The following is a 17575-nucleotide window of genomic DNA, read 5'->3' on the forward strand; positions in this document are numbered from 1 at the left end:
ATCTATTTTGAGAGAAAGTATGAACATCTTCAAACTATAAACAGGACAAGGAAATGAGGAAGGAGTTGTCTTAGGAGCAAAGGCATGCAGTTTGTTAGTAAATTTCTCAGTGTCAGGGCTTAGTTCCTCCTTGACTGAAAATGTTATAATTAATAATCTCAAGACTAGGAGGAAGAACCCAGCTAGGTGGTACATGCCTGTAATCCCAGCATATGCCTATAATCCCAGTGTGTGCCTATAATCCTAGTGTGTGTCTGTAATCCCAGTGAGTGCCTGTAACCTCAGTGTGTGTCTGTAATCCCAGTGAGTTCCTGTAACCTCAGTGTGTGCCTGTAATCTGAGTGTGTGTGCTTGTAATCCTACTGTGTGCCTGTAACCCCAGTGTGTGCCTGTAATCCTAGTGTATGCCTGAAATCTCAGTGAACGCCTGTAATACTAGCACTCAGGAGGCTGAGATACAAAAGATGGGCCACAAATTCGTGGTCAGCCTGGGCTACAGAGTAAGACTCTGTCTCAAAACAATAATAAACAAATAATAAAGTAAAACTGCATACTTAGGCTATCTGATGTAATTGCTATTTTAGGAGGAAAACGGAGCTCAAAGTTTAAAGGCCATGATGTGATCTGAGGCTTGACCATTATACACCATGACCTGGCCTGCATTGCTTACAATGCCCATTTCTTTCCTACAATCTGACACAAGATCAAAAGATGGAGATTTTGCACCCTTGAAATACCATATCACTTTTCTTTTCTTGCTTTAAATACTTCATTAAAGAAAGAAAGGGAGCTGGGTGTGATCACACACACCTGTAATCCCAGCACTTGGCAAGCCGAAACAGGATGGCTACTGGCCAGCAGGGGATACATAACAAGGCCCTCTTTTAAACAAACAAATAAACAAAACACACATACACACACACGAGAAAGAGAGAGAGAGAGAGAGAGAGAGAGAGAGAGAGAGAGAGAGAGAGAGAGAGAAAATGTTTCCCTTTTTTTCTTTTTTTTAATTAAAAATAGATTCTACTCTGATATAACACATCCCCTCTCCCCCCACTCTTCCAATCTCCCCCAGACCTCCCTTCTCCCCCAGATCCACTCCCCCTCCATTTCCCTTCAGAAAAGAGCAGGCCTCCAGAGACAACAACCAACCCCCACAAAGCAAGACACAGTAAGACAAGATCAAAAGCCCTCACGAGGAGGAAGAGGGTCTTTCTTAAGAGCCCAGGCTGATCCCCCTGCCTCCACCTACCAAGTGCTGGACTTAACAGGCATGCACCTCTATGCCCGGCTTTCATTTCCTTTAGATCAGAATATATAAACACGATTAAATACTCATTTCCTTTTTTTCCTTGCTAAATTAGAAAATTTAGTGACTCTCATATTGAAAACAAGGTCGGCGACTACAAAAGGCTGAATGGATTTTGGGTTGACTTGATCACAGTGACTAAGTTTAAAAGGAAATCCCTGAGTTGACTTAATCCAACTGCCATGTCCCCAGCAGGCATGGAGTCCCGACACTCGGGATGTCGCAAAGCTGTTTAAGTACAATGCCAATATTTGGTATCTTTAACCAAGCACTTCAAAGAATTAAATATTTTCGGATGGCTTGTGAAACTGACCCGTGGGAGGGAAAAGCAAACAGACTCAAGTGTTCCTTCTTTTTTTTCTATCCCCCCCATTCACGTTTTTCTCTACCCCCCATTTCCCCCAAAGCCTGTTGGAATCTAATACTTCTGTAGTGGCATCCACTTTTCTCCTATTTGAGCCTCTGAAGAGTCTGGACACTTGGTAACTTTCCCTTGTCTTTTTAGTGCTTTAAGAACAGGGGTGTGAAGGGAACATCAGACTTGCCAGGACGAAGATTCTTCGCTTGGCTGCATCCTAAACCTTCTCCTGGGCCCATCTGTGCACATCAGTATAAAGAACAACGTAACTGGAATACAAATTTAGACTATAAAATCAATTTAACTAGATCCAGGTTAAGGTTAGTGTTAGTGGATTGGATGAGAATGGCCCCCGCGGGCTCATATATTTTAATGTTTGGGTCTCAGTTGGTGGAACTGTTTGGGAAGAATTCAGAGGCGTGGCCTTGTTGGAAGTACGTCACTGGGGGTGGGCTTTGACGTTTCCAAAGCCTTTGCCATTTCCAGTTACCTTCCTCTGCATCGTGACTGTGGCTCAAGATGTAAGTTCTTAACTACTGCTCTGGTGCCATGTGTATCTGTCTGCCCGCGGGCCGCCATGGTCCCCCCATCATGATAGTCATGGACTCTAACCCTCTGCAACCGTAAGCCCCAAATAAACCCTCTATAAGTTGCCTTGGTTGTGTGTCTGCCAGGGACTTGGTCCTAGACGGTGGCACTATTGGGCGATGTTCTGGAAACTTTATGAGGTAGGACCTATCTGGAAGAAGCAGGTCACTGGGGTCGGTCCTTGGGCCAGGGCTGGAGGAGTCATATCCCTGACCCCTTCCCCTACTTCCTCCTGCCCCTGCCTCTCTCCCTCCCCTTCTCTCCCTTCCCCTGCTCCATCCATGCTTTCTCTTTCCTGTTCATAATGAAGTAATTCTGTGCGCACATGCTCCCATTGTCATAATGGTCTGCCCGCGCACACCGGTCCAGGCAACCATGGGCTGAAGTCTCAGAAACAGTGAACCAGAAGTCTTCCCCCGGAAAGTTGTCTGTCGGGTACTTCGCCACAGTGACACCGAGTCTGATAAACTCACAGTTATCAATCTCCTCACCCCCACTCTCTGGTTATCTGAGTCGCCCCCACACACCCCCACACACCCACCATCCGTCTGATTGCCCTGAAGTGTCATGTACAAGCATCCTGCCAAGAAAGTTTAGCGAACCACCTCACGTCTCCTTAGTTCTCTTCTACCCAGCGCCCCCAAGCTGCTCCCTGGCTACAGACTCCCACGTCCCCACCTGAACTCAGTGAGTCTCTCTCCCTACTGCCAAGACCCCACTTCAGCAGTCCCCCGAGCCACTGCTACGGCCCGAGGTGGAACAGTCTGCTTCCTCGCCATGTTTTTCCGACGGACACGCAGAAAGGATACTGGGGACGACAGCCGCGCAGGAGACGGCCGAGATGGCCATCCGGACATGGCACGTGGTGAGGCTGTTCCACTGGGGACAGGATTTGTAGGAGATGATCGATTGCAGGAGTGTGTAAGCCACGCCGCAGACGAAAGCCAGAAGGGCGCCACCGTCGTGGACCACGGGCACAGCTAACTCCTGCAGAGATCACAGACGGGTTCTTACGCCGTGGGGAAGTGCCAACCTGAAGCCACCAGCACTCACTCTCTCTGGGAGGCTCCCAGCCAGTGGTTCTCATCCTTCCTAACGCTGAGACCCTTGAAAACCACTCCTCGTGTTGTGGAGACCCCCCCAGGCATAAAATATTTTCATTGCTACTTCATAACTGTAGTTTTGCTGCTGTTATGAATTGTAATGTGAATATCTGACATGCAGAATATCTGATATGCAACCTCCTGTGAAAGTCTTTTGACAACCCCCCCCAACCCCGGCAAAGGGGTTACAGTCCATGAGTTGAGAACCCGCTACGTGTCATCAGTATCCAGAAAAGCCTCCCACTGCTGATTAACGCCTGAGACTGAAGTTGCTTGTGTCACAGTTAGGCCATACCGAGATAAGAAAAAGACAGCATCCACCCAGGAGGAGCGCTATGCCGGTGGGCTGTAGAGCCTGGCAGTTCTAAATCAAAAGCCCTGACTCCACCCTAAGACTGTGACCTTAAGGTAATCAGAGCCTCCCTCTTGGTCGGCCATCAGCTCTGCCTTCTGTGCTCACAGTGAAGACTCTATGATAGCATCTCCTATAAAAACTGCACTTGGAGCAGGGCATGGTGACACACGCCTTTAATCCCAGCACTCAGGAGACAAGAAAACCTCTGTGAGTTCAAGGCCAGCCAGGTCTATAGAGTGAGTTCCAGGACAGAAACTCCTTCTAGAAAAATAAACAAATAAATAAAAATGCATCAATGCATTTAGAAGCCAGGTGAGGTAGCTCAGTCCTGTGATCCCAGGACTCAGGAGACAGAGGCAGGTGAGTCACTGTTAAGAACCAGCACACGCATGCACATGCTACAATACATCATGTTATTGTCTGTAAGTAGGATATCTAACACAGGCATACAGATACAGTTAGACATGAAAAGAAAGGGACAGTCTGTGTTTTAAAATATGTGTGCCCCTTTAAATGTGTGTGTACTTACAGAATTCAGGAAAACAATCTCTAAATGATATAGAGAAAAGCCTTTAAGATGAAAATTCTATATTATGTATATTTTACCATAGTTTTAAAAAACATCTTAGAAGAATTAAGAGAAAAGATTCCTTTCATTGCTCGACTGTAAGGCATATTTGGGTGAGGGCAAAATAGAAACCAATGCATCATCTGCTACTGAGTCACTTTCAGGAATAATCAGAATTCTGGTACTTTCCACAGTAATAGACATCCTGAATTTGAATATGCTTTCTCCTCCCACTAAGAGAAAATTTCCTTCCTCTGCTCTGGCCGTCTTGACACATCCTCTGGAGCTGAATCTGCAAGCTTCACGGGCTCCCTGGGAACGTTTACCCTGTCATGACCAGATTAGAAGACCCAGACTCTGCAGTGTTTGTTCTGATGTGTCTCCTTCACGATGGTGTATGTACGTGCTCTACCACTAAAGAGGTCTTGAAACTAGGTGTGGTGGTCCACACCCATTATCACAACACTCAGGAAGCTGAGGAAGGGGGATTCAGCAGCCATGGCCAGCCTGGGCTACATAGTGAGACCTCATCTCACAAAAAATAGTCTCTCTCTGCCCCACCTCTCTCTTTTAAACAGAGCTTCATGTAGCCCAGGCTGGCCTCTAACTCCCTCTGTAGTCAAGGACCTTAAATTTTCTATCTCCCTGCCTCCACCTCCTAAACGCAATAGGCAGACTTGCACCATACCCAGAATTATAGGGTGTTGGGGATTAAACCCAGGCCTTTGTGCATGCGAATCGAGCATTCTGTCAGCTGAGCCACATCCCCGGTGGCCCCTGGTCCTTTAGAAGGGGAATGGTTCTTAGGTCAGACATGAATTTTGGGTGGATGAGATATCCTTTGAACTCGGTAGCACAGAAAACATTGAGGGGGTTAAACCTTGGATTTTTTTTTTTTGCCATAATAAACATCTCAGTTTTAAAAAATTAGTGTTAACGTATAAATAATAATTGTATATATCCATGGTATTTATGTTTTTGTCTGTGTTTATAATGTGAAATGATTAAATCAAGATCATCTCTGTCTCTGTAGTGAGTGTGTACCACCAAGCCTGTCTTGTTTTATTTGTTTGTTTGTTTATTGAGACAGGAGGTTCTTGCTACGTAGCTGAGGCTGGCTTCCAACTCAACCCTCCCTCAGCCTCCTGAGTGCTAGGATTACAGGTGTGTGCCATCTCACTAGGCTTTATGGTTCTGTGTGTGTGTGTGTGTGTGTGTGTGTGTGTGTGTGTGTGTGTGAGAGAGAGAGAGAGAGAGAGAGAGAGAGAGAGAGAGAGAGAGAGAGAGAACGTGCAAGTGTGTGCCATCTCACTAGGCTTATGGTTCTGTGTGTGTGTGTGTGTGTGTGTGTGTGACAGAGGGGGGGGGGAGGGGGGGAGAGAGAAAGAGGGAGGGAGGGAGGGAGGGAGGGAGAGGGAGGGAGAGGGAGGGAGGGAGGGAGAGAGAGGGAGGGAGGGAGAGAGAACGTGCAAGCCGTGGTACGCGATCAGAGGAGAACTTTAGAAGTCAGCTTTCTCCCTCTGGGGGAATCTGGGGGTTGAACTGAGGTCATCAGGGCCGCACAGCAAGGGCTGACATCTGATGAGCCATCTCACTGCCCTGGTTGACAGTTCTTAATCGGCTTTGTTTCCAGTTCATCACTTTAACCACTCGGCTGTGACCACACAAGCATGGCTTTTTCTTCTTTTTTTCCCCCCTGTTCTGGCACCAGCCATCCTTTGGTTTTTTTGTTTGTTTGTTTGTTTGGGGTTTTTTTCTTTTGTTGTTGTTGTTTTGTTTTGTGTTGTGTTTTTGTTTTTGTTCTTTTTTTTTTTTTTTTTTTTTTTTTGCTTTTTGGTTTTTGAGAAAGGTTTTCTCTGTGTAGCCCTGGCTGTCTTGGAACTCACTCTGTAGACCACACTTGTTCAAATGTTAAATGGTCTTATTAAAAAAAAACCCAGAGCCTGATATTGGGGTAAATGATGAAAGATCAGAGAGACAAAGGAACAAGCCACCTCTTACCTCTAGGACTCCTCAGTCTGAAAAGCTTTCCTCAGCTGAAAGACTTTAGTTCCTGTCTCCTCACGCCTTATATACCTTCCTCTGCCCACTCATATCATTTCCTGTCTCAACTTTCCTAGTGCTGGGATTAAAGGCGTGTGACTCCCAAGTACTGAGATTAAAGGTGTGGGACACCACCGCCTGGCTCTGTTTCTCTCCTAGACTGAGTTAATCTCATGTGGTCCAGGGTGGCTTTGAACTCACGGAGATCCAGATGGATCTCTGCCTCCAGAGTGCTAGGATTAAAGGCGTGTGCTGCCACTGCCTAGCATCTGTGTTTAATCTAGTGGCTTGTTCTGTTCTCTGATCTTCAGGCAAATTTGATTAGGGTGCACAATATATCACCACACACACTGGTCTCAAACTCAGTGAGATCTGCTTGCTTCTGCCTCCCCACTGCTGGGATTAAAGACATGTGCCACCACCTCCAGGCTTCAGCCACCCTTTATTTCCATAAAATACACACTGAAATAAAATGTATTTATAGCCAGGCGGTGGTGGCGAATGCCTTTAATCCCAGCACTCGGGAGGCAGAGGCAGGTGGATCTCTGTGAGTTTGAGGCCAGCCTGGTCTACAAAGTGAGTTCCAGGAAAGGTGCAAAGCTACACAGAGAAACCCTGTCTTGAAAAACCAAAAAAAAAAAAAGTATTTATAAAAATAAAAGGTTAGTGTTCCCTTGCGTCAGCTCTTTTGGATTCTACCTATGAGGGAGATCTTGTGGATACTTGTCTTTTTGTGTCTGGTTTATTTCATTTTGTGTGGGGTGCTGTTCATGTGGGTGCAAATACGTGTGTGTTCATGTGTCCACACGGAAAGCTGAGGTCAACCTCAGGTGTCACTTCTCAGGAGCCACCCCCTTTGTTTGGACAGGATCTCTCACTGACCTGTAACTCACCAATGAGGTCAAGTCAAGAGGCCAGGGATCTCTCATTGACCTGTAACTCACCAATGAGGTTAAGTCAATGGGCCAGGGATCTCTCACTGACCTGTAACTCACCAATGAGGTCAAGTCAACGGGCCAGGGATCTCTCACTGACCTGTAACTCACCAGTGAGGTCAAGTCAATGGGCTAGGGATCTCTCACTGACCTGTAACTCACCAATGAGGTCAAGTCAACGGGTCAGGGAGCCTCAGGACCAGTGTCACCATCCCTGAGTTACCCAGGCTTCTAGGGATTAACTCGGGTCCTCCTGAAAGACCCTAACCCTTCAGGCTTATACCCCCCAAGCCCCAGGAGAATAAGAAACTAAAAAGAAAATTAGTTCCAAGGGCAAGCTGACTCCGCCATTATTCAACCACCCATGCCACAATGTAACAATGTAGAGAGATTTGTATTGAGATGCTCAACTACGACTGGGATAATTGCAAAGTGTTCCAGGAAGGACCACTGTGACCTTTGTGTAAACTCCACTCCCACCCTGATAATCCCCTTGAGGTTTTGGGAAGAATGTGCATGTGGACGTGACTGTACCCCCTCTGTGATCAGACCATGATCTTGAGAAATTAGCCTCTAGACATAAATCAATTGAAATGAAATTGTATGGGAATTGTAATCTTGTGGTTTTTGTGGGAGTGGAGTATGCTAAAATGCATACTACCCTCCCATTGAACAATTCATAATCACATGCTGATAATGCATATCATTCTAAGTTCCCCTCCCCGCTCCTAGCACACTTTCTGGTGGTAGAACTGTAAACTGTGCTGTCGCCTTTCATCACCCAAGGATTGGTTCAAAGAACCCTTATCCATCCCTGGCCTGCGGGCCATCCTGAAAACGCTGTACCGTATAAGGAAGCGGGCCTTTCACCCTAACTGTTGGCAAAGGTGCTCTATCATGATGCCCACCCCAGTGCTGACAGAGGGCATCTCCCTTGATGAGTGCAGAGACAGTGAGACTGTGGGGCTCGTGAGATGCACGCCAGGCTGAGGCCACTGTGACCATGCTCCAGTTCCACGCAGGAGTAGACGTTGGAGAATGGATGGGCAGAAGGTGATGGAGGAGGTTTGTGCTTATTCCTGTGTACGGCATATGCCCAAGCAGCCCACTAGAGTGAAGGTCGCCATCTTTTTGTGAAAACCAGCATGATACAAGGTCATTGCTGGTGGGGAGAAGGTGAGAGATTCTCCTGGGCAGAAGCCAAGGCCTCCTGTAGTAACCCATCCTGCTCTCACACAGGCAGAGTGCAGGACCATCACAGTGGCTATCACTCCAACAGCCACTAAGAACAGACTGTTGGCTACTGGATGCTGATTCTCCCATCCAATCCTCACAACAGTCTTAGGAGGTAGATGCTGTCAGTAGTGTGAACAGGAAATTCACAGATTTTTCTAACACATTAAATAGCTTCTCCATAGGCAAATCAAAATGCTTTCTTGGGAAAGACTGTGGGACGAGCAGGAATCTACAAATTAGAGAAAAGCGTGGGTACTGGAACAGAGGCCATATTTGGGTTCTGCAAACAAATTCATTGAATAAACCTGAGCAAATGATTTCACCTCCACAAACCAAGTCTTCATCTACAAAAGGGAGAGGTCGGGTGATGGCTTGTAGCCAATGGTAGAGTTATAAGCATTCCCTCTGAGGAAAATCGTTTACAAAGCTAACGTAGCTCTTTCTTGCTTCAGACTACATGAACAGAAATGGGAAGCCAGGCGTGGTACTCCAGGCCTGCAGTCCCTGTACTCAGAAGGCTGAGGCAGGAGAACTCAGCATTAGTAGTTTTAAGGTTAAGTGTGTGTGTGTGTGTGTGTGTGTGTGTGTGTGTGTGTGTGTGTGTGTGTGTGATTAAAATGAGGACTGCCAAGAATTCCAGGCCAAGCTGGGCCATATAGAGGGTAAAAAACTGTCTTAAAAACAAACAAACAGCAGCCGGGCGGTGGTGGCACACGCCTTTAATCCCGGCACTCGGGAGGCAGAGCCAGGCGGATCTCTGTGAGTTTGAGGCCAGCCTGGACTCCAAAGCCAGTTCCAGGAAAGGTGCCAAAGCTACACAGAGAAACCCTGTCTCGAAAAACCAAAACCAAACAAACAGACAAACAGAGAGCAGAGCTGAGCCTGCAGCACCGTTTGGGGTATACACTCTCACTGTCTTGTATATATCAAGCCCTTCTCTCCCAATTCCCAGGCAACACTGGCAATCGTGTTGAAACTCGATCAACCCAATCCTAATTCATTGACCTCATAGCTCATCCATAACCCTGGCAACACAAGGTGGTTTCTTGAATTCCTGCATCTCAACTCACACTCTGACTCTTTCATTGTCAACCACCCCAAACGCTCGGGCCATACCTGAAAATTGGCTACAATGCCCATTCCAATACATCCCACCAGTCCAAGAACTAGCGACACCAAGTTAAAGACGGGTGTGCCGAAATAGCAGGTCTCATTTTGCTTCTCCACTATTTTATATCTCGTGTACATCGTAGCTGCACCTGAAAAAAATATATAATCTAGTGAAATTTAATCCCTGATTCTTCTAATGAAAAACAAGAACATGTGTGAGTCTTTTTTTTTTTTTTTTTTTACAAAATTTCTTAATTATGGCTGAGAGTGTGACATGAGGCCTTGGGTTTGATTCCCAGCACAGGGGAGAAAGAAAAAAGTCCCGATTGCAACATATTTTGTTTTTCCCATTCTCTGCCCACATGCAGTGTACACACACACACACACACACACACACACACACACACACACACACAGACACACACAGACACCATCTTGGCTATTTTCATGTAAAGGGCATTACATTCCATGTGTTATTCTTTGACTTGCTTTTCTCACTTAACAGTGTACCATGAAGATTATTCCAAGTCACTGCAAAATCAGTCTACATTGTCATTTCCAGGAGGCTTCTATATGGTGTGTGAGACCCTGTCTTTATTTTGCCCTTCTCTTGTAGATGGATTTCTACTTTGCTCCCTGGGTTTTCCAGCTACAAACAATACTCCATCAACATTCCTGATTTGTAAGTTTGGGGCACGTTTTCAGAGCAATAGTCTGGGAAAAAAAAATACTCAGGATTAAAATGCTGAGAAGCAGGTCTCAATTGCTCTGAGTCAGCTGAGGTGGGAGAGTAACTGTGTGCATAATGCTTTTAACATAAGCAGCCGTCTAAGGAGTGAAACCTAGAAACTTTAGTTGGTATTTCCTCATGAGTGAGTGGTAACAGTTCCAGCCTTCTGAAAATTGCCTTTTGGCTTTCCACATGCCTTCTGAGACTTGCATGACCACGTTGCATTCATATTTCCCCCTTGGGTTCAAGTTGTAGAGGCTTTGACACATTCTGAACACCAGTCTTCTGTCTACTGCTAATACTAAATTTTTTCTTCTGGTCTGTTTTTAAAGTGTGTAAAACGTGTGGCCCTTGCTATGATAAGGTGGACTTCATGTGTACTGATACAGTCAAGGCCACACTGGGCAACCTAGAAGAGACCCTATCTCAAATTTTTAAAAAGTAAAAACTAGGTAAATAAACAGCAGTCTGGCGAGGGATGATGGCACATGGCTATACTCCCAGACCGTAGAAGGTTGAGGAAGGAGAATTGCAAGTTCCATGAAACCACTGGCTTACACAACCAATGTAAGTGGACCTGGCTATAGAGCAAGACTTTATCTGGAAGGGAAAAAGCTAAAACTGGACACTTAGCCCAACTTCAAAATTTGAACATATTCATGTCACGTATTGTGTCTAAAGCCTGAACCTGTCCTTGACTATGGTCAAATTAATTACTTGTTCTTCTAAGTCCGGCTCGGCAAAGATGTATAAAAAGGCCTCAGGACTGACTGGCCCTGTGTTTCTTTCTCTTTCCTCTTTCTCACCTCCAAACCCAGTTGGAAGAACCCACAGATGAGTGACCACATGAAACTTTCTATCAAGTTGCACACATTCTAAAGAGGCTCCCTCCCTCAGGAGGGTTCCGGGAAGTCCTCCTGGTCTACTCTGGAGAGGGAAGTGGGGGGGAGGTTGGCGGTGCTGGTTACACAATCAGCCCTGATGGCTCCACAGGGTGGAGGGGGAAAGGATTGACAGCCCCACATCTGACACCCGTTTCCTCCAATCCTCATAGAGGACCGGGTTTTGTATCAATGGCAAAGCAATTGGATTCACTGTACATGACATTAATGGACTCATGACAGGATTGCATCCCATTAATTATTTCTGCCCGGCTTCTGAGGAGTGGAAAAGAAAAAAAAGTCATCCCTGAGACAGACACAAACTACTCTGCTTTGATCTTTTTCTATTTCTCCTCACAGGTCAGCAGTTCCCAATCTGTAGGAAGCATCCAAGTCCCCTAAACTGTTTTGTTTTGGATTTATGGTACTAAGGATCAAACCTGGTACTGCCTCCATGCCAGCCAAGTGTTCTGTCACTGATCTACACCCTGGTTCCATGTGCTTATTTACAACATGTGTTCCCTGAGTTCTTGACTAAACAGATCTAGGTCGCTCAGGATCATGCTTCTAACCCCAGATGATTCTGTGTAAGCTGCTGAACCATCAGAAAACATCTTAAGACATTGTCTTATGCACTGAACTACACAAGTACCTTAGCTACAAAAAATTTTTTTTTGTTGGTGGGTTGTTTGTTTGTTTGTTTGTTTTTGTTTTTTGAGACAGGGTTTCTCTGTGTAGCCCTAGCTGTCCCGGAACTCGCTCTGAAGACCTGGCTGGCCTTGAACTCAGAGATCCACCTGCCTCTGCCTCCCAAGTGCTGGGACACAAGTAAGTTTTTAAAAACTAAATTACACTGAAAAGCCATTTCAGGGCTAGAGAGATGACTCAGTGGTTAAGAAATCTTGTTGCTCCAGCATGAGGACTGGAGTTCAGATCCCAGCATCCACGCTAAGCGGCTCAAAAATGCTTGTAACTCTAGGGGATCTGACTTCCTCCTTCTAGCCCCCCAAGGGCACTGACACATACGTGTTTGTGTACACACACCAACAGTAAAAATTAACCACCCAACATGGGCATGTTTGTGCACACACACACACACACACACACACACACACACACACACACATACACACACACACACAAATAATAAAAGTAAATCTTAGATAAACTAAAAATTTTAATTCCATTTTAGAAGTTTGGGATTTAAAACTACCTCTTACAATTCCTGTGTCTGATTACCAGATAAAGTATAGTTCTATGAAGCTATACATAATTTTGAAATTTTTACATACTTAAGTCTCTCAAAGTAGTGTAACTAGAGTTACAAAGGTAATGCTTTTTTGTAAAGTACACGAACTATAAATAACACTTTATTTCACATGAGATCTTAAATTTCTCATTTATAATAATAGTGTACTTACCAAGAAATGCGGAGAAGTTTATCATGAATCCAAAAATACCACTCTCTGGAGGCGTGGTTCCCGTGTCACTGAGAAGGAACAAAAATAAAATAGCTGAATTATTTCTAAAGGAATTTCAACTCCAACCCCTGGACAGATGATTGGTCCATTTTATATTGGTCTTTCTAGGTGTTCAGACACTGAATTTCACAGGTATGACCTGTGAAAGTTGTTCTAAAATATTTTTGTTTGGGCGCTAAAGAAACCTAAAACTTGTTTTCTACTAAAAAAAAAAAAAAAAAGATCACATTTAGGGCTAGGGAGATAGATCTGTCAGTGAAGTGTTTTTGCACAATCGTGAGGCCTTAGGTTCAATTCCCAGCACCTGTGTGAAACATCTAGGTGTGGTGCCTCCCACTTGCAATCATAAGGAACTTACTGCTGTCCAGTCTGCCTAGATGAATCAGTGAGAGATACTGTCTTGAGAAATAAATGGGGATTGAGTTTGTGATTTGCCCTCCAGCATCCACAAGTATGTGTACACACACAAGCACCTATACCTGCACTGCACATACACGAAGACACCATACACACTATAGTACTTTGAAAGAAAATGGCCCCCAAAGGGCATGGCATTTTGGGGGAGGTGTGACTTGTTGAAGTAGGTGTGGTCTTGTTGAAGGAAGTGTATCACTGTGAAGGTGGGCTTTGAGGTCTCATTTATGCTCAAGCCACATCCATTGAATGATGACTTGCTGTTGCCTAGAAGCCAAGATGTAGAACACTCAGCTAGCTACCTCTCCAGCACCATGAACTGAACTGTAAATGAGTCACCACAATTAAATGATTTCCTTTGTAAGAGTTGTCATGGTCATGGTGTCTCTTCACAGCAATAGAAACCCTAACCAAGGCACATGGATAAAAGTTAGAACATGTTTAAAATAAACAACATGACTGTTTCTTAAACAATCCCACCTGATAAGCTCAATATGAAGAATTGAGTGACACTATTTTGAAAATAAAAATAACTGAATAATAAGTTTGAAAATTCTATGGTTGAGATATTAAGTGCATATAAATGCAACACTTTGTAATGACCGGATTTATGCACAATAACATAATACTGAGTGATATTATTGATCACTACTAAGTACTTTATGGAAACCCCACCGGAAGGGACCTTCATTCATAGCTGTCCTCAGCTACAAGCAGCCCTTAGGCCACGAGTTGAACATGACCCCTAACTTATCAAAAGTGTGCTCATTTGGTCAATCATCTTAACAAAAAGAGGTTCCTATTTAAAAAAAAAAAAAAAAAAAAACTTAGATGCAGTCTATCAGTTCCTTAGGTGACTCAGAAAGCAGTGTTGAAGACCTGGGAGCATGGCTCAGTATCAAAGTGCCTAGCATGCACAGGCACCCAGTTCCATTCAGAGGAAGTGTGTGGGCATGTTCTAGTTTCTTTTCGTGGGCACCAGGTTAAAAATGTCATCAGGCCACTCACAAGCACCCTTCCAGCTTAAAAAGGATGACAAAGGTGCTCCCAACATGAAACAGCTTGCCCTGGTTCCGGGTGCTCCCGCTCTTAAAAATAGCTCTGAAACGTGTGTGTTGAAAACTGATCACATTGCAAAGACACACTTCCAAGCATGCGGAAAATTCTACAAGAAGCCTGTGCTTGCAGAAAGCAGGAAGAAGCGCTAAGTGTTGTCGACACTTAACTTTTAAAGAGGATGTAAAGGGGCCAAGCGTGGCTAAGACAAACACCTTGACTCCCCGCTATTTCCATTTTGTCCTCAGAGCCTGATTAGGACAGAGCCTCCCACTTCCCCAGCTCCCTAAACTTAAGGAGGAGGGCTGGAGAAGGCTACCCATGTGCAGGGTGCCTTCTTGAGCCCAGGGCTGAGTGGACGGGAAAGGGACAAGAGCCAGGAACAGAATAATGGCAGAGAGAGCCTGAGCCCTGGGGCAGCACATTTGCCAGATGATTAAGTCTGAAGAGAATGTCAGTCTTCCTGTTTCCACCTTAGGGTGTAAAAAAGCAACCACCAGTGAGGCGCCTCACGGTTCTTGACCCTCATCTACCACCTTAGGCATGCCGGGGAGATGAGCTAGGGTGATGGTTTTGGAAAGGGAAAGAAATAGCATAATGGGTTGATACTCAAGAAAGTGTGTGACTGCCGGGCGGTGGTGGCGCACGCCTTTAATCTCAGCACTTGGGAGGCAGAGGCAGGCGGATGTCTGTGAGTTCGAGGCCAGCCTGGGCTATAGCGCGAGTTCCAGGACAGGCTCCAAAGCTACACAGAGAAACCCTGTCTCGAAAAACCAAAAAAAAAAAAAAACAAAAAAAAAAAAAAAAACCAAAGAAAGAAAGTACGTGGCTGGGGGATAAAAACATTCTGAAAGGCCAGAGGAAACCAGCTAGACTTGGGCATGCGTCTATTGATGGCAGACCATGGTATATGTCAAAAGCCTGGATGTACACTCCATATGGCACCAAACATGGGATCTGAAAGTTCAGAAGTTCAGAATGGTATTTTACTCTTGTTTATCTATTTCATACCACATAGGTATGGTGTGGCTCATCGGTGAGTGTGTGATTAATGTGAAGGAAGGTCTCAATTGAAAACAGGACAATAAATAAACAGATGAACAAACAAACAAATCCCTACAGGCAGGATATAAAGCACCCTGTAAATAACGTATTCATTTACCTATGTGTTCATTGAATGAATGACTCTCACTCCCCACCCCCAAAAAGACTAGTCAAGACTTGGTGGACATACACCTGTAATCCTAGCACTTGGGAGGTTCAAGCAAGCTATAAATTCAAGGCCAGCTTGTGCTACATAGCAAGACCCTGAAACAAAAAAGACCTAATATATATATTACTTATTGAATACTAATTATGCATCAGACATGGTTTTATATTTACTGTATTGTTTGTAATTTAATCTTCAGGAGCCTAGTTGAATGTGTATGGGGGGGGGTGTCCGAGCCTAACTGAATGTATATGGGTGTGTCTTCTATAAATTTCATTTTACTCAGGAAGAAATTGGGTATTTGGGAAGTTTCATAACTTTTTCAAGTTAGAGGACTCTATACCAAATGTCCAGCTCCTTGGTTCCTGGTAGTCAAACAAAGTCATCAGAATGATTGGGGAGAGGGACCACTGTGGTGGTATTGTGTTCCCCAAAACATTGTGTACCTTAATAAACTTATCTGAGGTCAGAGAACAGAAAAGCCACTAGTTAGGCAGGGATAGCACACGCCTTTAATCCTAGCATTCCAGAGACAGAAATCCTTCTGGATCTTTGTGAATTCAAGGACGCATTGGAAACAGCCAGGCATGGTGACTCACACCTTTAATCCCAGAAAGCAGCCTTTAATCCCAGGGAGTGGTGCTAGAAAGCAGAAAGGCTTATAAAGCGTTGAGGACCAGAAACTAGAAGCATTTGGCCTGGTTAAGCATTTTGGCTGGTTAAGCATTCAGGCTTCTAGCAGCAGTTCAGCTGAGAGCCATTGGGATGAGGACACAGAAGCTTCCAGTCTGAGGAAACAGGACCAGCTGAGAAGTTGGCCAGGTGAGGTAGCTGTGGCTTGTTCTGTCTCTGACCATCCAGCATTTCACCCCAACAACTGGCCCCGGGTTTGACTTTATTAATAAGAACTTTTAAGATTCATGCTACAGACCACTGATGTGCCAATAAATGTTTAGCAGGCCGCTCTTGAAGATGCTTGTTTTTTTTTTTTTTTTTTGCCAAGTCCTTAAGGAACGTATATCCAACATGGGAAACAAAAGTTACCAAAATTCAAGACACTGAACATGGAGTTGGAAAGAGAAGTACATGGATGACTGTCGGGAGGCATGCCCGCTGGCCCCAGCACGCCACGGGAAAGAACCCCCATGGTAATGAGAAGGGACCACTAGGTCTTGGCTGTAGACCAGGAAGCGATTAAGGAGGTAAGAACTCTCGGCTCTTCAAACAGCAGAATTTAGTTATAAAGTCTCTCCAACAAGCAATGCCACTATGCTGTATCTCGTTTTTCTCCAGGATTCTGAATGCACAGTAGCTATCATCAATGTGTTAGTTCACACCCAGGAGGCTCGTATATTCGGCTACCTTTTCACCACCATAGGCCGCTGTCAACACTACAACTACTTAAAAAACAAAACTTTGCTATAACTCTTTACAAATAACACTATAATTTATTCACTTATCAATAAAACTTATTAGAATCAATCAGAATTCATCAACAAGAAGTGGGTTGCTCATTCCGTATTCCCAGCATATGAGAAGCTGAGGCAAGAGGATTGCCTCAAGTTCAAAGCCTGCCTAGGCTTATGGTGTGAAATTCTGTCTCAAAAAAAAAAAAGTCAGCAAACTATCTGAGATACAATTTGAGTCAGAATTTCCTAAATCTGTCTGGTAAGAATTGTCAGATTTGGGGTTTTCTATTCACAGATGAAATGGTACCTAACTGCATGAGCCAGTTTTTTCTCAAGAATATTCATGAAAATTCTCTAAGCAGCAAATAAAATCTGGCCATATCTACAAACTTTATAGAACAGTATTATTGGGGCGAGAAGACAACGGAAGATGAACCTACTATGTGGAAGGGGTAAAGGACATGCATGATGTGAACCTACTATGTGGAAGGGGTAAGGAACATGCAAGATGTGAGCCTACTATGTGGAAGGGGTAAGGGACATGCAAGATGTGAACCTACTATGTGGAAGGGGTAAGGGACATGCAAGATGTGAACCTACTATGTGGAAGGGGTAAGGGACATGCAAGATGTGAACCTACTATGTGGAAGGGGTAGGGGACTGGGATGAGGACAGAAGGAATGGAGGCTGGGGGATGCCTTGTAGGAAAAAGACAAACAAAAACAAAATATAGTAGTATGCCTATTCCATAATTAAACCTGTCATTGTGTATGCTAACTTAAAATAAAT

General features: G+C 44.7%; 1 protein-coding gene across 1 annotated transcript in view; it reads right to left on the bottom strand.

Moving 5' to 3' along the window:
* Dram1 (DNA damage regulated autophagy modulator 1) overlaps positions 1 to 17575 on the bottom strand; it is a 37764-nt gene that overhangs the window by 11441 nt on the left and 8748 nt on the right. Inside the window, exons 2-4 of the mRNA XM_052753047.1 lie at positions 12638 to 12705; positions 9612 to 9754; positions 3065 to 3242 (exon numbers count right to left, since the gene is read on the bottom strand). Of these exons, the coding sequence (XP_052609007.1) occupies positions 3065 to 3242; positions 9612 to 9754; positions 12638 to 12705 (389 nt within the window). The remainder of the gene's footprint in view (positions 1 to 3064; positions 3243 to 9611; positions 9755 to 12637; positions 12706 to 17575) is intronic.

The sequence above is a fragment of the Peromyscus californicus genome, unplaced genomic scaffold, assembly GCF_007827085.1.
Source record: "Peromyscus californicus insignis strain IS unplaced genomic scaffold, ASM782708v3 Scaffold_24__1_contigs__length_46423439, whole genome shotgun sequence".
NCBI lineage: Eukaryota > Metazoa > Chordata > Mammalia > Rodentia > Cricetidae > Peromyscus > Peromyscus californicus.